The 17,433-nt window shown below is 42.2% G+C and overlaps 1 protein-coding gene across 6 annotated transcripts in view; it reads left to right on the top strand.

The window, feature by feature from the left end:
- LOC121358121 (3'-5' RNA helicase YTHDC2-like) overlaps positions 1-17,433 on the top strand; it is a 42,318-nt gene that overhangs the window by 15,616 nt on the left and 9,269 nt on the right. For 5 of the 6 annotated variants that reach the window (XM_041476045.1, XM_041476047.1, XM_041476048.1 and 2 more), the window contains 10 exons: positions 509-687; positions 11,548-11,644; positions 11,720-11,807; positions 11,908-11,988; positions 12,938-13,020; positions 13,952-14,057; positions 14,194-14,313; positions 14,670-14,942; positions 15,439-15,565; positions 16,664-16,869. In XM_041476045.1, the coding sequence (XP_041331979.1) occupies positions 509-687; positions 11,548-11,644; positions 11,720-11,807; positions 11,908-11,988; positions 12,938-13,020; positions 13,952-14,057; positions 14,194-14,313; positions 14,670-14,942; positions 15,439-15,565; positions 16,664-16,869 (1,360 nt within the window). The remainder of the gene's footprint in view (positions 1-508; positions 688-11,547; positions 11,645-11,719; positions 11,808-11,907; positions 11,989-12,937; positions 13,021-13,951; positions 14,058-14,193; positions 14,314-14,669; positions 14,943-15,438; positions 15,566-16,663; positions 16,870-17,433) is intronic. The other variant, XM_041476046.1, reaches the window with a different exon arrangement.

The following is a 17,433-nucleotide window of genomic DNA, read 5'->3' on the forward strand; positions in this document are numbered from 1 at the left end:
TGTAATGTGTTCTTATCTGTATATTTTTATATGCAATAGACATATTAAAGAAATTTTACAGAAGTAATGTGTACACTAGGCCATTCAAGAATGATTTTTTGATTAACTTACAGTTATCATAGTAGAGGTAGGGTTTATAAAGGTTATATTTATTATAATTTCTCTTAGTGTAATTTCTGCTAGTGGGAAATTTTTGGATAATACATATCTCTTAAATATTTTTCCTTGAACAGATAAACAAGAAGTATCTTTATACTTTCATTTGCTTGTGGTTGTGTTGTAATGAAGTTTAAGAAAATGAAAGTTAACACTAATAAATTAAGTGGCATCCTTTGTTGGGTTAACATTTAAATCAGTGAACAGTAATAGTATGGTGATTCTCTTCTGCTGCACTTAAAAACTAGAATTCAAGACCAATAGTCATGTTGGTGTTGGTCTAAGTTTGAGTTGATTGCTGAATGCAAACTTGAAGGGGCAGCCTTGACTCTGGTGTATTTTTCTATTACAGTGCTTCATTTGGATTTGGAAATCTGGATGAAAGTTCCCTGGTCCAAAAAAGTGGTAGTGACCTTAGTACAGAGGACAGAGAACTACTGACAGCTTATCATCACAGTTTTGATGATGAAAAAGTGGATCTGGATCTGATAATGCACTTACTTCACAGCATCTGTCATAGTTGTGATGCAGGTAGGTAAATGCCTAACCAGCTGTTGTGGATTCAGCTTCTGATGAATCATGCTCTTTTTTCAGCAATCCCCAAAAGTTAAAACCTTCTGAGTGCTAGTCTACATGACACTTGTTATAGGTAAAAATGAAATATGCCCAATTCTAATAAAACCAAAACTAATTTATTCACAACTGTGATACAGTCCTGACAGCCAACAATCAAACTGACAGCGCAACACCCCCGGGATACAGGCTGGGTGAACCTGGATTTGGCCTGTATAGCACCAAATCCCCCTTCGTCCACACTGGCTGCTCCGAGGGGACAGTTCTTATACTCTTTGTTTTGCTCCCAGTAGAGTCCCTTTGTCTCTTTTTAGAGTTCTTCATATTCAAGTTGTTTCTTTTCTTCAGCCTGAGCTGCACAAAGCCTTCGTCTGGGAATACATTAACGCTTCTCCCTGGTTCCTGGAATCCTGTATTCAGGTGGCAGGTGTTGATGGCCCTGGTTATCTCAGATGGGTATCTTTGCGGGCCATTATCTCTGGGCGTCTCTGGATACATGCCTCTGTGAAGGACCATCTCCTGTGCAGCCCAGGTTTTCTTCGTATGTAAATGGTATCTCCTTGCCAGTCTGCCGCCGTTTCGCCTTCCTGAGAATGAAATCCCTAGCCCCGACCGCTGTACAGCCAGTTTAGTTCATATACTTTATAGAAGCCTGTATTTTATCTGCACAAATTACTAACTATACCCCTAACAATTCCCTCCCCTTTTTCATAAACATTAATTCATGCTGCTTTCCTAAAAATATACCCACGTGTTTTATTTTTAGCTTTTTTATGATATTTGTACACCCAGTGAACCTATATACAGAAGGGTGATTTCTTACATAGTCCTCCTTTTTAATCTTCTTGAGGTACTTCCTGATAATTTCTAAGTTCTAATCCATTACCATCTAATTGTTTCTCCAATTGTGCCAGGGCATTTGCCACCCACTTACGTGGATCATCTTCTTTGTTATAAATGAAAAATGAAAAATAACCAATTTCAATAAAAATATATAAAATAAAATTTATTGCGCAACCGTAATACAGTCTCGACAGCCACCACCAAAAACAGACAGCGTATCACCCCCGGGGTGTGATGTGGGTGGACGTGAGGAAAGACCCACTGGTACTTTGACCTCCCTGTCCACACCAACTGCTTCGAGGCAGCAGTTCTTATACAGTTTATTTCGCCTGCAGGAGAAAGTCTTTGTTTCTTTCTGAGTTCTTCATATTCAAGTTGGTTTCTTCCTCTGGCTTGGGCTGCACAAAGCCTCCATCTGGGAACAGAAAGATGCACTTCCCTGATTCCTGGAATCTGGCATTCAGATTCAAGGTGTTGATGATCCTGGCCCCCTCAGATAGGCATCTTGTCTGGGCCATCAGCACCTGGCGTCTTTGGGCATAGGTGTTTTGAATGCTCATCCTGGGTGCAGCTGGAGTTCTCTTTGGATGCAAATGCTGTGATGTCCATCTGCCCTGGGTTTCGGGTTTTGTGGTTTCGTCATCTGGCCAAGATTTCCCAACCTGAAGGAAAAAGGGATTCTTCCCCACCCCTCCACAGTTTATTCTATACACTTATATTTTTATACAACGTTTATTTCCACAAATTACTAGCTATATGCCTAACATTCTTCTAATTTCATAATTTTTGGAACTAGACTTGTTTTCCCTGTTACACACTGTGGATCTATTGGCATGGCTGCAATTTGCATGCCTTGCACTACTGATTGTATCAAATGGATAAAGCAAGGAATTAGGCAAGGCAGGAAGATGACTCTGGCTATGGAACAGAGTATGAAAAAGATTAACTTCTTCCACCAAGCCCCATTATCCAAATTGTCCCACCAGGAAGCATTTAAGATTGAATTCCATTTTTGGATGGGCACATGAGCTACCCTTTTTATTTCAGCCGTGAGACCTTGGATGGTCTCCCCATAGTCATCGATTTCAATACAACACTTGATTCGTTAAACTTTCCACAGACTCCCCCCTCTTCTGCCAACAGGTAATCTAGGGCTATCCTATTCTGATAAACAAATGCCCTCATTTGAGAGTGTTGTTTTGATAATAACTCGAGGGCGTCTGTGGTGTGGTTAGACACAATGCCTGGAGTCTTATCAGGCGGTTCAGGAGGTATATTGGGGTACGGTAACCCCAGCTACCGTCCTGAGCCCAAGTGGCTGGCCCGTAATATTCAATGGTGTGTTCCGCCGGCCATTCTTCCTCCCCCCATTTTTGGCTATCTCCAAAAACAGGAAATTTCTTTCTTACCTCCCTCTTTTGACGGTCCAGGGTCTCATATAAGGGAGCCCCCAGTGAACTGCTTTCTGACCGTGGCAAGGTGAAGAAAACTGGCCTGATTAGTCCCAGAGTGCACAATCCCTTCCAATTCCAAGGCAGTTCACTGTATGCCTTCTTTCCACAAATCCAGTATATTCCATTGGGTGCTTTCCAATTCTTTATATTTCTTGGCCCATTCCAAAATTCTCTTAATTCCTCTATGGATGGGAAAGGGTTAGCCCCAGCTACTTTATTCCAGCATAGCCAATTTTCTCGCTCCATTCGCATTCGTCATTCTTTTCTTGGCTCCATTACTCTGAGGGAGGTTCTGGTTGCCAACTTTGGCTTTTATCATCCGAATTCAATGCCAAGGTGGAAATACACGGCGTATAACCTACCACTTCAGTATATTCTTTCCTTTCCCGGCTTATACAAATTGTTCCAATCACACGTTTGTCCAGGACGCATCCTTCTGGCTGTTGTATTACTTTGGAGATTTTAGTATTATCCCATTTTAGTAGTTGTTCTGGGGTTAACCCTTCTCCTTTCCAAGGCCATTTTTCAGCAGATTTTAGTCCTCCACATATCCAGCAATTCGACAACCCTAATTCTGTGGCTATTTCTTGCATTAAATCTATAAACAAGTTTCTGTCTGATGTAGGCAGACAGAAATCATTATATTGGTTTTCTAATTGGTCATATTGCTTGCTTAGGGTTTTTAATCTTTCCTCTTCCACCCTGCGTTTTCTCATTTCTGATTCCTGTCTTTTTAATTCCTGAGCAACTTGCTGGATCTTACTCTCTGGGTCTACTCCTTCTTTGTTCCTGGAGAAACAAAAGGTTTTATTGTACTGTAGGCAGGTTCGGTCATCATGATCCTCGAGTAGGATAATTGGTTCTCTTCTTATAGGAAGTTTATTTTCGTACTTTACGTTTTTGCCTACCCAATAAGTTTTTCCCCCCACAGCACACATTCCTAATTTCTCATTATCGTAGCAGAACTTATTTACTTGGTAATACCCCACAAAAACTGATTCCATTTTCCCCCCAGTCCAAACAGTGTAGTTACATTTGTCGCATACAGGGATTTTTATAGATTCAACACTGCGTTTTTGTTTTAAATGGTTTGACTTACCCTCTCTGGACGCTATCTTCTGCGGGATGCAGACTTCTTTCCCTTCTTTAACGCAAGCCCTATATCAAGTGCCACTAAAAAATCAGTACCTGCTTACTGTGCCATTTTTACAGTCCTCTGAGGTTAGGTTGGTTGAAGCCTCCACTTCACCCTGTCCTTCCTTGAGAATCTTGGTACAGACTCCACACTGGTAGCTGGGGTCCCGCCGACCCAGGTTAGCCTGGCTTTCGGCATGAGCACTAGTCTTAAGGCACATGACTAGACTCAGGCTCACTAGAATCACTCCCACTATCATTTCTCTGCCTCCACCTTCACCCACTGGATTGCCACCAGTGGCAGGGAAAACCGTCTTCTTGGCAGCAGGAAGTAGTTTGCTGGAGATCATAACTAGCTCAATCCGCGTATTTCCGCTTAAACACACCCCACCGATTGAGTCTCACTGGCCGGGCACTGCTGGGTACCTTGTTTAATCGTCGGCACTCGACTGCTAAGATTTGGGCTCGAGATTGGAGTTTTCCCCTTACCCCATTTTGGAAAAGTCTGAACCACGCTAGGGAGTCTGCCTCAATCACCCGTAGTTCTGTGAGGAGCGTCAAAATTAGGTTAGTCAAACGTATTTCTTGATCAAAACACTTTTCACACAAACCCCTTGGTCTCAGTCCCCCTTCACAGTGCGCTACCCATGACTCCTTCCAATACAAGCACTTGAATATAGCAAACGGGTGGCACGGACAGTCAGGCTCTTGACTTTATCGGGTCGATTTCTGTCATTAGCATGGTCGGCGCAGTGTAAGCTTCCAATCCCCAGGTGGAGAAACAACTTCCCACTCCGCTGCTTCTGTCCGAGGCTCCACTCGCTTAACTCTTGATGCATGAGTGCAGCCCTTTTCTGCTGTTCGAACTGCTGTGTCTGTGGTTAAGAGAACAAGAAAAGGCCCTTCCCAATGAGGAGATAATGGTATGTCTTTCCACGTCTTTATGAGGATGTGATCTCTGGGTCAGACTGGATGAATAGTAAAACCTAAAGGAGTCCATTGCATTATAACCCCTTTTTTCTGCAATTCCTGCAAGTTTTTGTTCATAGCTATGAGGTACGGCCTTATTTGTCCATCCTCAATTTTAGGGTGCCCTACCGGCATCCCATGTTCATAAGGCATTCCATGTAACATTTCAAAAGGTAATATTCCTGTTTCTGAGTGGGGCAGTGTTTTGATATTTAGTAGAGCTAAAGGGAGGCATTTGACCCAGGACATTTCGGTCTCCAGTATTAATTTTGACAATTGTGCTTTTAGAGTCTGATTCATCTGCTCGACCTGTCCAGAGCTTTGGTGGTGCCAAGGGGTACGATATTCCCATTGGATCACCAAAGCCTCTTTCATTTGTTTTATTACCCTGGAGGTAAAGTATGTGCCCTGATCTGAATCGATATACTTTACTAATCCATATCTAGGCACTACTTCCTCCAATAATATTTTAGATACCACGTGTGCGGTAGCTCGGGAGCTTGGAAATGCCTCTACCCAATGTGTCAGTTTGTCTGCTATCACTAGCAGACATCGGTACCTACCTACCTTTGGCAGATCTGTGAAATCAACCTGGACCCTCTCAAAGGGCCTGTATGCCACTGGGCGGTTCCCCAGTGCTGTTTGCCTGGCTCGGCTCTGTTTACCTTTTGGCATATCATGCATCCCTATATCTCTTGTTTTGCCAATTCACATATCCCTTTGCATCCAAAGAATTTTAAGAATTGTTCTGCCAAAGCCTGGGCCTCCCAATGAGTCTGTGTATGTAACCTCCTTAAGATTTTCCGGGTCTACTCCTTTGATACCAATTCCCTTCCATCTGGCAACCTCCACTTACCTCCGTCCAATTTTCCCCCAATCTTCACATACCCCTCAATCTCCTTTTCAGAGAGTTGGGGAGGAAGTTCCTGTTCCTCACCCTCACAAATTTCTGGAGTACTTATCTGTAGGAGTGCTGCATGTTTGGCTTCTTGGTCCGCCAAGTTGTTTCCCCTTGTCCTAAATTGTGCTCCAGTTTGGTGTCCTTTTACGTGAACTACAGGAATTACTTCGGGCTCCCTGATAGCTGCCAGAATCTGCTTTATAAATTATTTGTGTACCAACCCCCTCCCTTTTGTGTTAATTAACCTTCTTTCTTTCCAGATCTTAAGGAAAGTGTGAACAACCCTGTAGGCATATTTTGAGTCCGTGTAAATAGTTCCCTTCTTACCTTTCAATGCCAACAAAGCTCTCAGCATGGCATATAATTTGCATGCCTGTGCTGACCAGCCTGCATTTAAAGGACCTGATTCTACTGTCTCTCCGGTTACCCCATTTATTATGGCATTATGTTTTTCGCTTTCCTTCGATAACCCTGGCTGATCCATCCACAAGCCATTTTTCTCCTTCCTCCAATTCTTCCTCTTCCAAATTGGATCTGATTTTGGTCTGAAGTTGAACGATTTCAGCACAATCATGGGCAGGTATACTCAGAGTTTCTCCATATAGAAATTGAGCCGGATTCTGAGCTGCTGTGGTCTTAAGTTCTAAGTCATGGGAATGGATTAAAATGGCTTAATATTTCAGAAGCCATGCATCAGTGAGCCATTTTTCCGCCTTCTGCTGCAAAATGCTCCTGACATTATGTGGGGAGTATACTTCTAGAGGAGCCCCAAATGTTATCTTTTTAGCCTCCTCCACTAACACAGCTATGGCCACTTTAGCCTGTAGGCACGTAGGCCACCACCTGCTGACAGGGTCCAAAAACTTAGACACATAGTCTGCTGGTTTCTTTGACCCTGCCCAATCCTGTGTTAGCACCCTGTAAGCAGCATGATTACTTACATCCACAAATAGTTGGAAAGGTCTTTTTACATCTGGCAAGCTCAATACCAGAGCCACTATAAGAGACTCCTTCAGTTCCCTAAAGTTTTTCTCATCCTGCTCGCTCCATTTGGGTTTATCCATAGTCAGCTTTTCATATAAAAATTTTACCTTTTTGCTGTACCACTCAATCCATTGCCTACAAAATCCCAAAAGTCCCAGAACCTGTCTTACCTCCCGTTTAGACTCAGGGGAAGGCAAGGAGATGATCCTGGCTATTCTATCAGGATCTAACTTTTTCTTTCCTTTTACCAGCCAGTGTCCTAAATACTTTACCTCAGGATCCGTGAACTGTAGTTTGGATTTTGAGACTTTCAGACCCTTGTTTCCTAAAAAGTTTAGGAGAGCAATAGTGTTTGACCTTACCCCACCTTCGTCGGGTCCTGCTATTAATAGACAGTCCACGTATTGTAGTAATACTATACAATACTATAGTAATACCATACAATACTGTAGTAATACCATACAATACCGTAGTATTGGTTCCTTCTGTTGGGATAAACTCACTTAAGAGTTGCTCAAGAGCCTGGCCGAACAGGTTTGGCGAGTCCACAAACCCCTGGGACAGGGAGGTCTGCCTGAGTTGTTGTTTACGATTTGTCTCTGGATCCTCCCATTGAAATGCAAAATAATTTTGGCTCTCCTCTGCCAGAGGGCAAATCCAAAAAGCATCTTTCAAATGAATCACACTATACCAAATATCTTCTGGTGACACATTATTGATGAGGGTATATGGATTTGGAACCGTAGGAAGCAGAGCCTTTGTCTGCTGATTAACTGCCCTCAGATCTTGTACTAGACAATAGCTCCCATCGGTTTTCGGACCGCAAGAATGGGAGTATTATGTTTTGGCATGCAAGGTTCCAAATTACCTTTCTTTATCAAATCTTCTGTTATGGGTTTTAACCCCTGCTGTCCCTCCAAGGGTATCGGGTATTGTTTTACCCTAATAGGGTCTTCAGGTTTCTCAATCTCTATGTGTATGGGCTCCATTTCCAGTTTCCCCGCCTCCCCTTCAGTATGCCATTGATCTTGGGATTGATCTTTCCCTCGTCCTCTGTGGTCAGCTTGTATAAACTTACCACAAGCTGCGATTCTTGAGCAATTAGGCTAACGCCCAAGTTCACCATCAAGTCCCTTCCCAATAAATTATAGTCTGCTTCTTCTACTAGTAACATATTCCCCAAGCATATTTTATTTTCAGATTCTACTTCTACCTCTTTGATTACTGGTACCTTAAAGGGTTCCCTCTTTGCCCCAGTTACCATCATAGAATCCTTGATTTTTGGGCATCCCCATGGTAGATACTGAACGGTGCTCCTTTCATCTCCTGAATCCACCAGAAACATCACCTCCTGTTTATGGGGTCCGATTTTAAGTTTTATCAAGGGCTCCTTTGGTGTTATAGACCCCATATTAAAAAGCCCCCTGACACCTCTAATCCTCCTGGAACATTTTCTCATCTTTCATTCTCTTCTTGCATTCTCTTTTAAAGTGACCTCTTTGCTTGCAATAATAGCACTCTGGCACCTCCCTCTGACGGGATGCAGGTTTCCTCGGTGGATATGTGGGTTTCCCCAAGGGCTTTTGCACTTGCCCCACTTTCCCGGTGCTAGTATTCTGTTGCTGTTTCTGGGCTTCTCTTACTGCTGTCACCAAAACCTTGGCTTGTATCTTTTGTTTTTTGTCCTCCCTCCACATATAAACCTTTTGAGCCTCCTGCAACAACTCTTGCAATGTCCTTTCTTGCCAGTTCTCCAATTTTTCTAATTTTTTTCTTATATCCTCCCAAGATTTAGCCACAAATTGCATTTTCAATAGTATGGCTCCTACTGGCGAGTCTGGGTCTGTACCTGAATACATTTGGAGACTCTTTCTTAATCTCTCTAACCATTCCATAGGAGTTTCATCCCTCCCTTGGCATTCCCCCAAAACCTTCCCCAAGTTCTGTCCCTTTGGCACCGCTCCCTGAATACCTTGAATAACCATATTTCTTAATTCAATCATTATCTGCCAATCTTCTTCTACCTGGGCATTCCCGGATGGCCTTTGGCTGGGCCATTTGACCTCCCCACTCCCTCCTTGTGGGTTTCTGCGTTCCCAATCTTTTATTGCAGCCACTCTTATCATGTCCCGTTCTTCGGCATTGAACAATGACCTCATAGTAGCGCAAATGTCATCATATGAGTAAATGCTGTTCCCCAGAAATTCATCCAGTCATTCCACCATCCCCAACGGGTCATCCATGATCTTTCCCATTGCCTTTTTGAATGCCGTACATCCCCTGAATTTATTGGCACATTCACATAACCAATGACCCCTGGAGCAGTCGGAACTTCTCTGAGAGGAAAGAGACCCTGTTGTCCCTCCTCGTCTTCGCTGTCGTCCGTATACACCTTCCAAGTTCTGCGTCTTGTACAGCTGGAGGGTGGGGACTCTTTCCTGCGGATGTGTGTGTGTGTGTGTGTTGTGTTTTCCTCCGGTTGTGTAGGAGGGGGAAGGGACGAGGTTTGTTCTGGTGGGGAGGGGATTGCCGAAGCTTGCTCCTGTAGAGGCATGACTTTAGGTGGCGGTGCCTGCGGCGTTGCCTGTCAGTGCCCGGGGTTCGCGGATTCAGGGAGAGGACCTTGCACCTGAGGGTTTGGGTAAGGGGGAGGAAGGTTTTCCAGGGGCTCCCAAGTTTTTACTGGATCATTAGGTTGTTTGCAAGCTCTGACAGGGAACAATCCGATACTGGCATATTCCCATAACCGAGCATATTCCATTTCCTCCTCTGTCGACCCCTCCTCCTCAAACACAAATTCCCCCAATGCTCGACATAGCTCTTTGTTAAATGACCCAAACATAGGTCAAAACAGATATTTCCTGATCTCCACATCTGCCCATTTTTCCATACAATAATAAATTACCTTTTCCTTAGATTTTCTCCTTCTCATAGGGCAGTCTTCCCAGTGTTCTAACATCCATCCCAGAGGACTGTGCCTTGGTATGTCAGGAATACAATATTTTTCCCTTTTCCTTGGTTTTTCCGGGGTTCTTCCCTGGAGTTTACCCTTTTTTCTATCCCATGTCCTTTTACCCTTACTTACCTTTTCTTTGGTGGATTTAGTCAGGAGCCAGGCTGTTTCCTGGTTTTTCTATGGGTCCACCCTGTTTCTGGCTCTTAATCACAATATGCCACAAAAATAAAACTTTTTGCTGACCTACTAACCATGCAGTGAAGCAATCTGTGGATTTTTAGTCGACAAAAAAAGAAGAGCTCTCTTACCGATCCCTGGATCCAGCGAGGTCTCGTGATTCCTGGCTGTTGATGGATTCCCGTTCCCTTCTGATCCAGCCCATGATCGATAAAACAACCCCCTTCCCTCCCCAATTTCCCAGGGTTTTTGGGTTGGTGCGTGTGTGTGTTTTTAACGAGTTTTCACTCGCTTCCCCCGCAACCAACCACTTTCCTCGCCGAAGAGTGGAACTGCGATCTTGGGGTCCACACTCGCTTTGTGATAATATCACGTCTCACACACACACTCGATCACACGCCACTCAACCACACGATGCTTACAGTTCGTTTTCCCCTGTGGAGTCTTTGTGCAAGTAGTTTTTTTGAGTAAAAATTGCCGGCTTTACGTAGATCACCTCTGTCCTCGAGAGCTCTGGGCCCGTTTTTACCTTTTGATTGTGGCTTTTAGGCTACAAAAAGTTCATGTAATCTGATCGGTTCCACTGGGCTCTCTCAGTCTCGTCCAGCCGCTGAATTCAGCGGGGCGTTGCCCGGACCTCGAGAGGGGACCCTGGAATCCTAAATCAGATCACGTCGGGCAAGGTCACCAAGATTGTTATAGGTAAAAATGAAATATGCCCAATTCTAATAAAAACAAAACTAATTTGTTCACGACCGTGATACAGTCCAAACAGCCAACAATCAAACTGACAGTGCAACACCCCGGGATACAGGCTGGGTGAAGGTGGATTTGGCCTCTGTCCCACCAAATCCCCCTTTGTCCACACTGGCTGCTCCGAGGGGACAGTTCTTATACTCTTTGTTTTGCCCTTATACTCTTTGTTTTGCTCCCAGTAGAGTCCCTTTGTCTCTTTTTAGAGTTCTTCATATTCAAGTTGTTTCTTTTCTTCAGCCTGAGCTGCACAAAGCCTTCGTCTGGGAATACATTAACGCTTCTCCCTGGTTCCTGGAATCCTGTATTCAGGTGGCAGGTGTTGATGGCCCTGGTTATCTCAGATGGGTATCTTTGCGGGCCATTATCTCTGGGCGTCTCTGGATACATGCCTCTGTGAAGGACCATCTCCTGTGCAGCCCAGGTTTCCTTTGTATGTAAATGTCATGGTATCTCCTTGCCAGTCTGCCAGGGTTTCGCCATCCTGAGGATGAAAACCCTAGCTCCACCCTCTGTACAGCCGGTTTGGTTCATATACTTTATAGAAGCCTATATTTTATTTGCACTAATTACTAACTATACCCCTAACAGCACTGACATGTATTTGAATTTTCTGTTTAACTTTGCAAATCCACTTCCTTTTTTAGGAGCAATTTTAATATTTCTTCCTGGGTATGACGAGATAGTGAGCCTGAGGGACCGCATTCTGTTTGATGACAAGAGATTTGCTGATAATGCTCACAGGTAAAACCTTTAGTTACTGTGGCTTTTCGTTGCTTCTTTTAAAGATCCTTAAAATGTTCTTTTGTCTTGCATTAGATACCAAGTTTTCATGCTTCATTCAAGTGTGCAGACTTTGGATCAGAAGAAAGTGCTTGAAACTCCACCTTCTGGCATTCGCAAAATTGCAAGTATTAGAGGACTTTGTCAGATGCTACAATGATCTATTTTGCTGTTGCTTTTGCAGTTACTATAGTTTTGGTGGTTTTGGTTTCTTTTCTTTGCAGATTCTTTCTACTAATATTGCAGAAACCAGCATAACAGTCAATGATGTTGTGTTTGTCATTGATTCAGGCAAGGTTAAAGAGGTATGACTGCCTTAAATTTTCCTAGTGCCATTCTAAAACACACAGTGCATAAATCTTGGAGAACTTCTTTTTTTTTTGCTTTACAGTAAGGTGAAAAAAAGCTTTTATTAGGTGAGAGCTAGTGCCTGTCAGGCAACAGTCCTCACTGTAAAGTTTCAACATCCATTTGTTTTAAGACAAATACTGTAAATAGCTAGCTGTCTAAAAAACTTGTAAAAGCTAATATGATGTATTAATGTATCTTTCTCTTTTGTAATTTAGTATTTCTGTGGGATTTTTAAAACAAGTCCTCAGTTTAGACCACTACTTTCTTGAGACTTAGAGGACACTGGGAGTTCCTTTTGTCCTACTATTGTATCAAGTCCAAAAATAATCCATTAAGTTTTTAAGCAGTGGTTTTGGTGTGTTTGGTGCCCTTTCCTAATTACTTGTTCAAGAAAAGTGAGATCACATAGTGAGGCAATTTAAGACCTAGTGTATGGCTTTGAAAACTAAATTTGATTTCATAGGCGACATGCACACCAAATTTCTGAAGTCCTCATAAAACAAACTTTTTTTTTTTGTAATTTTACATCAGTCTAAGAAAATAAGGTAATTTCCAAGTGAGATGGAAAGGAAAATTTTATTTGGTATAATAATGTATTTTTACTTGCTTTGTGATATCTCAGAACACAGATCTGACGTACCTTTTACTGACTTGCAATTACCTATTGACTAGAAAGTGTTTAATTTCAAAAACTGTGTAGTACTAAGATACTACAAAGGTGATACCATCATGAATTCACTTGAAACTGAGAAGATACCTGTGTGCCAGAAGCTGCTGTGTATATTACTGTTTCATACTTTTTAGAAAACTTCTGTTGGTAATCTAAATGACTAGTAAGTTTTATTTCGTATTTCATAAATTCCTATGGAGTTTTCAGTTTATATTCCTTCCTTGTTTTTCTAGAAGTCTTTCGATGCACTGAGTCGTGTTACAATGCTAAAAATGGGGTGGATTTCAAAAGCCAGTGCTATCCAGAGAAAAGGCAGGTAATAAATGCCTCATAATGGTTTCCATTTTTTTGCAGGTATCCACAGTCCTTTATGTTTAGAATAAAGTACACAACATAGTAACTGTTTCTAGCCTAGTCCAGTGTCATGTTGGATAACGGCAAACGCTACTACTGTGCAGACAAGTAGGGGTCAGTATGTATTTCTTGGAATCATTTCCCAAGTTGTAGAAAAGTGATGCTCAGGCATTTCCCAAAGGTCTAGGTTGTTTCCCCCCACCATTAATTTGTTCTCCTTCCTCCTTCTCCCATGTAGCACCAGCAGTCACAGTGTCCAGTGGGGTGTTTTCACATTTTGTCTGTGGGCAGAAGACTACCTATATCACTTTCTCCAAGCTATCCATGACTTAACAGGCCATGATTATATTCTTCCCAACACTGTGGGTGAGGGCTCAGAACTTTATGTAGCAACAAATGCCTGTTTAATCAATCACATTGGCATTAAGCTGCACGTATACACATAAACATATATGAATGAGAGAATTTGCTGTCTCTCATTCACTCACAAGTTATTTAATCTTTATTCTACCTTTTACTCCAAGGGTCACTTCTGTTTGGGGGATGTGAGGAGAAGAAATGACGTTTGCAACTGATTCCTTACAACAAAGGATGATTGAGATTTGGACTGGTCTTAGGTTAGCAAAAAACCCACAGCACATTACATTAGATAAGACTTGTTTTATTTCCTCCAGATTTCTCATTGTTGGATTAAAATTACAGTAAAAAATTGCCACACTCTCAAAAATAATCCATGATTGGAAAACTCTCACTTTGTGTGTGACTTACAGCACTTTCTTCATAGAACTGCTTCTGCTTTTCCATTCTGAGTTTCTGTGTCTGTTTGTTGGCTTTTGGTTTTGTTTTTAGAAATAAATCCTAATTTTCACAACTTCCAATTATTTATTTTCAAGGGCTGGGCGCTGTCAGCCTGGAGTCTGTTTTCGTCTCTTCAGCAGGCTCCGATTTCAGAATATGTTGGAATTTCAGTCTCCAGAACTTCTAAGAATGCCGCTTCAGGTGCATGTTCAGTTAGAAATTATATCTTTAAAAAATAGAATGTCATCAAACCATACTATTAATTACAACAAATCATGTGTTTGGGGGTTGTTTCCAAATCTTAGTAATCTTTTTTGTTCTGCCTTTTAACTTGCAGGAGATTTGTTTGTACACAAAACTTCTGGCTCCAATTAATTGTCCAGTTGTAGACTTTCTTATGAAAGCTCCTGATCCTCCGCCTGCTGTAACTGTGAGAAATGGCGTGCATATGCTTAAGGTCAGAAAAAGAATAGGTTGAGATGGTAATTGTGTTTGATCCCAAATTTGTGGTTTAGCAATCTATCTTACTGACTTCAGTTTGTACTGAAGCTATTTTTAATTACTTAAGGATGTTTTGAATTTTTGTTTATTGTCTGTTTTCATTTTGTGTGTGGGGATGTGTTTTTCGGTGTCAAGGGAAGAGAGTGCTTCAAAGTCTTGTCTCTGTTAAGTTTGACTTGCTTTTTTATTGTTTGGAAACAAGTCTACTTAATGTCCACTATTCACGTCTTTTCTGCTTTCACTGTAAATTGATTTTGTCCACTGTACCCATCCCTCTCTCCTTTGTTTGTTTGTTTTTTTGTTTATAAACAGACCATAGATGCCATGGACCCTTGGGAAGATTTAACTGAGCTTGGTTATCACCTCACTGAATTACCTGTAGAGCCACACCTTGGTAAAATGGTGTTGTATGCTGTAGTTCTGAAGTGCCTGGATCCTGTTCTGACCATTGCCTGTGCTCTTGCCTGCCAAGACCCTTTTGTGCTGCCCACGCTGGCCTCCCAAAAGCGTGCAGCCATGCTGTGCAGGAAGCGTTTTGCTGCCGGGACGTTCAGTGACCACATGGCCCTGCTCAGGGCTTTCCAGGTAGTACTTCATTTCAGAGAGTACTAATCACAGTAGATCACCCAATCAAGGCAGATAATGTCTACTTGGATGCAGAGTGGTGGACTGTGATTAAGTCCTTGGAGAAGACTTTATTTTGCCTAGTGGCTTTCCTGTGTATTGGACTCATACATTTGTGAGGGAACTCTTTTTGTAGTATGTTTTGTTGATATTTTCAAACCTTACAAAATTCTGAGCACTCCAACAGTGTGCCTCTTAATATCCTACTACACTGAACTTCAAATCATGATCTTAATGTAATGGTCTTTATTTATTGTTTTAACTTGACATAACCATCATTGTAGTGAACACATAAAGAGAACCTAATTCTTGAACAGAAAAAAGAATCTGGTTTGATACATTAACTTTTAGAGTGGGTTTTACGTTCATTTTATTGACATAAATGTAATCTTTTTCAAAAATGCAGTTTTTAGTTTTAGCCTATCAAATTAATAGGCAAATGTAAAAATGTTTTCAGGCATGGCAGAAGGCACGCAGTGATGGCTGGGAGAGAGCCTTCTGTGAAAAGAACTTCCTGTCCCAAGCCACAATGGAAATCATTGTAGGAATGAGGACACAATTGCTTGGCCAGCTTAGAGCCTCAGGTAAAGAACTTGGAAAAAATTTTAACATTTTAAAGTCAAGCATATATGTAGCAGCGGCGGCGGCTGACCTTAAGGTGTGTCCCGGCTAGCTGCGGCCAGCACCGCCGGCAGCACGGGGACACTCTCCCGATCCGGGGCTCGGTCAGGGGAGCGCCTAAGGCTTTCGCCTTGAGGGACGAGGATCCGCGGCTGAGAGAGAGAGCTAGGGCTGCTAACCCACAGGAGGCAAAGAAGAGACGGACTCCAGAGGTAGTGCAATCTGGGTTTAATGTCCAGGGGAGCTACCAGCTGGAGACAAAGCCAACTGGGCTCCGACCTGGGTTTTTAAAGTAGGGCGGATACATAGAGGAAAGGTGGTCTCCAGCAAATCAGAGAAAAGGTGGGTGTGGTGGTAGGATAACAGGCACATAGGAAAAACCAATGAGGGTAGAGCAGGGGTGGAGTCTGGGCCCCTGATCCAATCACTCGATGCCCAGGATGGAAGATTCTAGACAGAAGGGCTGGGGCACCGAGTGACAGACAGGGAACCAGGGAGGGACTGAGGGAATGGATACAATGGTTGCTATGGGTAACAGGGGGGGGAGAGGTGACAGACAGGGTGATCAAGGAGAGAGAGAACCAGGGCAGAACCATTACAACAGAGGGGTACAAGGAACAAACCAAATTGGCATACAACATAACAAAACACAATACAACACATATAGAAATTGTAACAAAAATCCTGTTCACTGGTGTAATTTTCCTTACTTAATTTGAAATACACCTTTGTGCACACATTCATGCAGGGTATGGTGTAGATGAAGAAGTGTGGCTGATCTAACTGAAAGCACCCTCATCTCCACATGCCACTGCATTTCATGTTTTAATAAATTATTCCCATAGGAAATGTCTTCGTATTGTAGAAAATAGTGATATTCTGTGTTAGTATAAAACCCCTTATCAGGAAGGATTTCAGTAATGGTTTCTTTTTGGTGCTGTTAAGGTTGGCAGTGATGAAAAATGCAACAAGTAAGTAGTTTATTTCACCTTTAGTTTCTAACTCCTTTTGAGAACCAAATGCAAGCTAACATGGCACTGTTTTTCTTGTTCTTTTGTCAGGTTTTGTGAGAGCCAGAGGAGGAGCTGATATTAGAGATGTTAATACGAACTCTGAGAACTGGGCTGTAATTAAAGCTGCCTTAGTGGCCGGGATGTATCCCAATCTTGTGCATGTAGACAGAGAAAGCCTGGTGTTGACTGAACCAAAGGAGAAGAAAGTGCGATTTCATCCTACCTCTGTTCTTGGTCAGTCTCAGTATAAAAAGGTAAAATCACTTTGAATTCATAGTTCAAAAAAAAGAACACTATCACGTTTTAGAACTGTCTTTTCCTAGTAGTCAATACTTTAAAAGCAGTAGGGCATTTAACAGCTTTAGAAAATATTATTATACCCAGCTGATAGAATTGGAGTTGATTCATTTTTCCAATGTTTCAATCAGTCCTTTCTCTAGATGGAACAAGGCAAAATGGCAAAAAAACCACTTCACTTATAAGATTTTTTTAAAGATAGAATGATCCCTACTCTTAAAAGTGAGAAGTTCTTCTCTAAAACTTTTTTTTTGACGTTTCTTTTTCATGCAAAACATTTTATTTTATCATGGTAGGATATTTTGAATTCTCTCATGCTTTTTTATTTGCATGTATATTTTTATGTGTATATAATTATACGTGTATTTATTTCTCAAAAGATAGAATCATAGAATGGTTTGGGTTGGAAGGGACCTTAAAGCTTATGTCATTCCAACCCCCTGCCATGGGTAGGGGCACATTCCACTAGTCCAGGTTGCTCAGAGCCCCACCCAGCCTGGCCTTGAACACTGCCAGGTTGA

Source organism: Pyrgilauda ruficollis, unplaced genomic scaffold (assembly GCF_017590135.1).
Source record: "Pyrgilauda ruficollis isolate IOZ18807 unplaced genomic scaffold, ASM1759013v1 scaffold370, whole genome shotgun sequence".
NCBI classification, from domain to species: domain Eukaryota; kingdom Metazoa; phylum Chordata; class Aves; order Passeriformes; family Passeridae; genus Pyrgilauda; species Pyrgilauda ruficollis.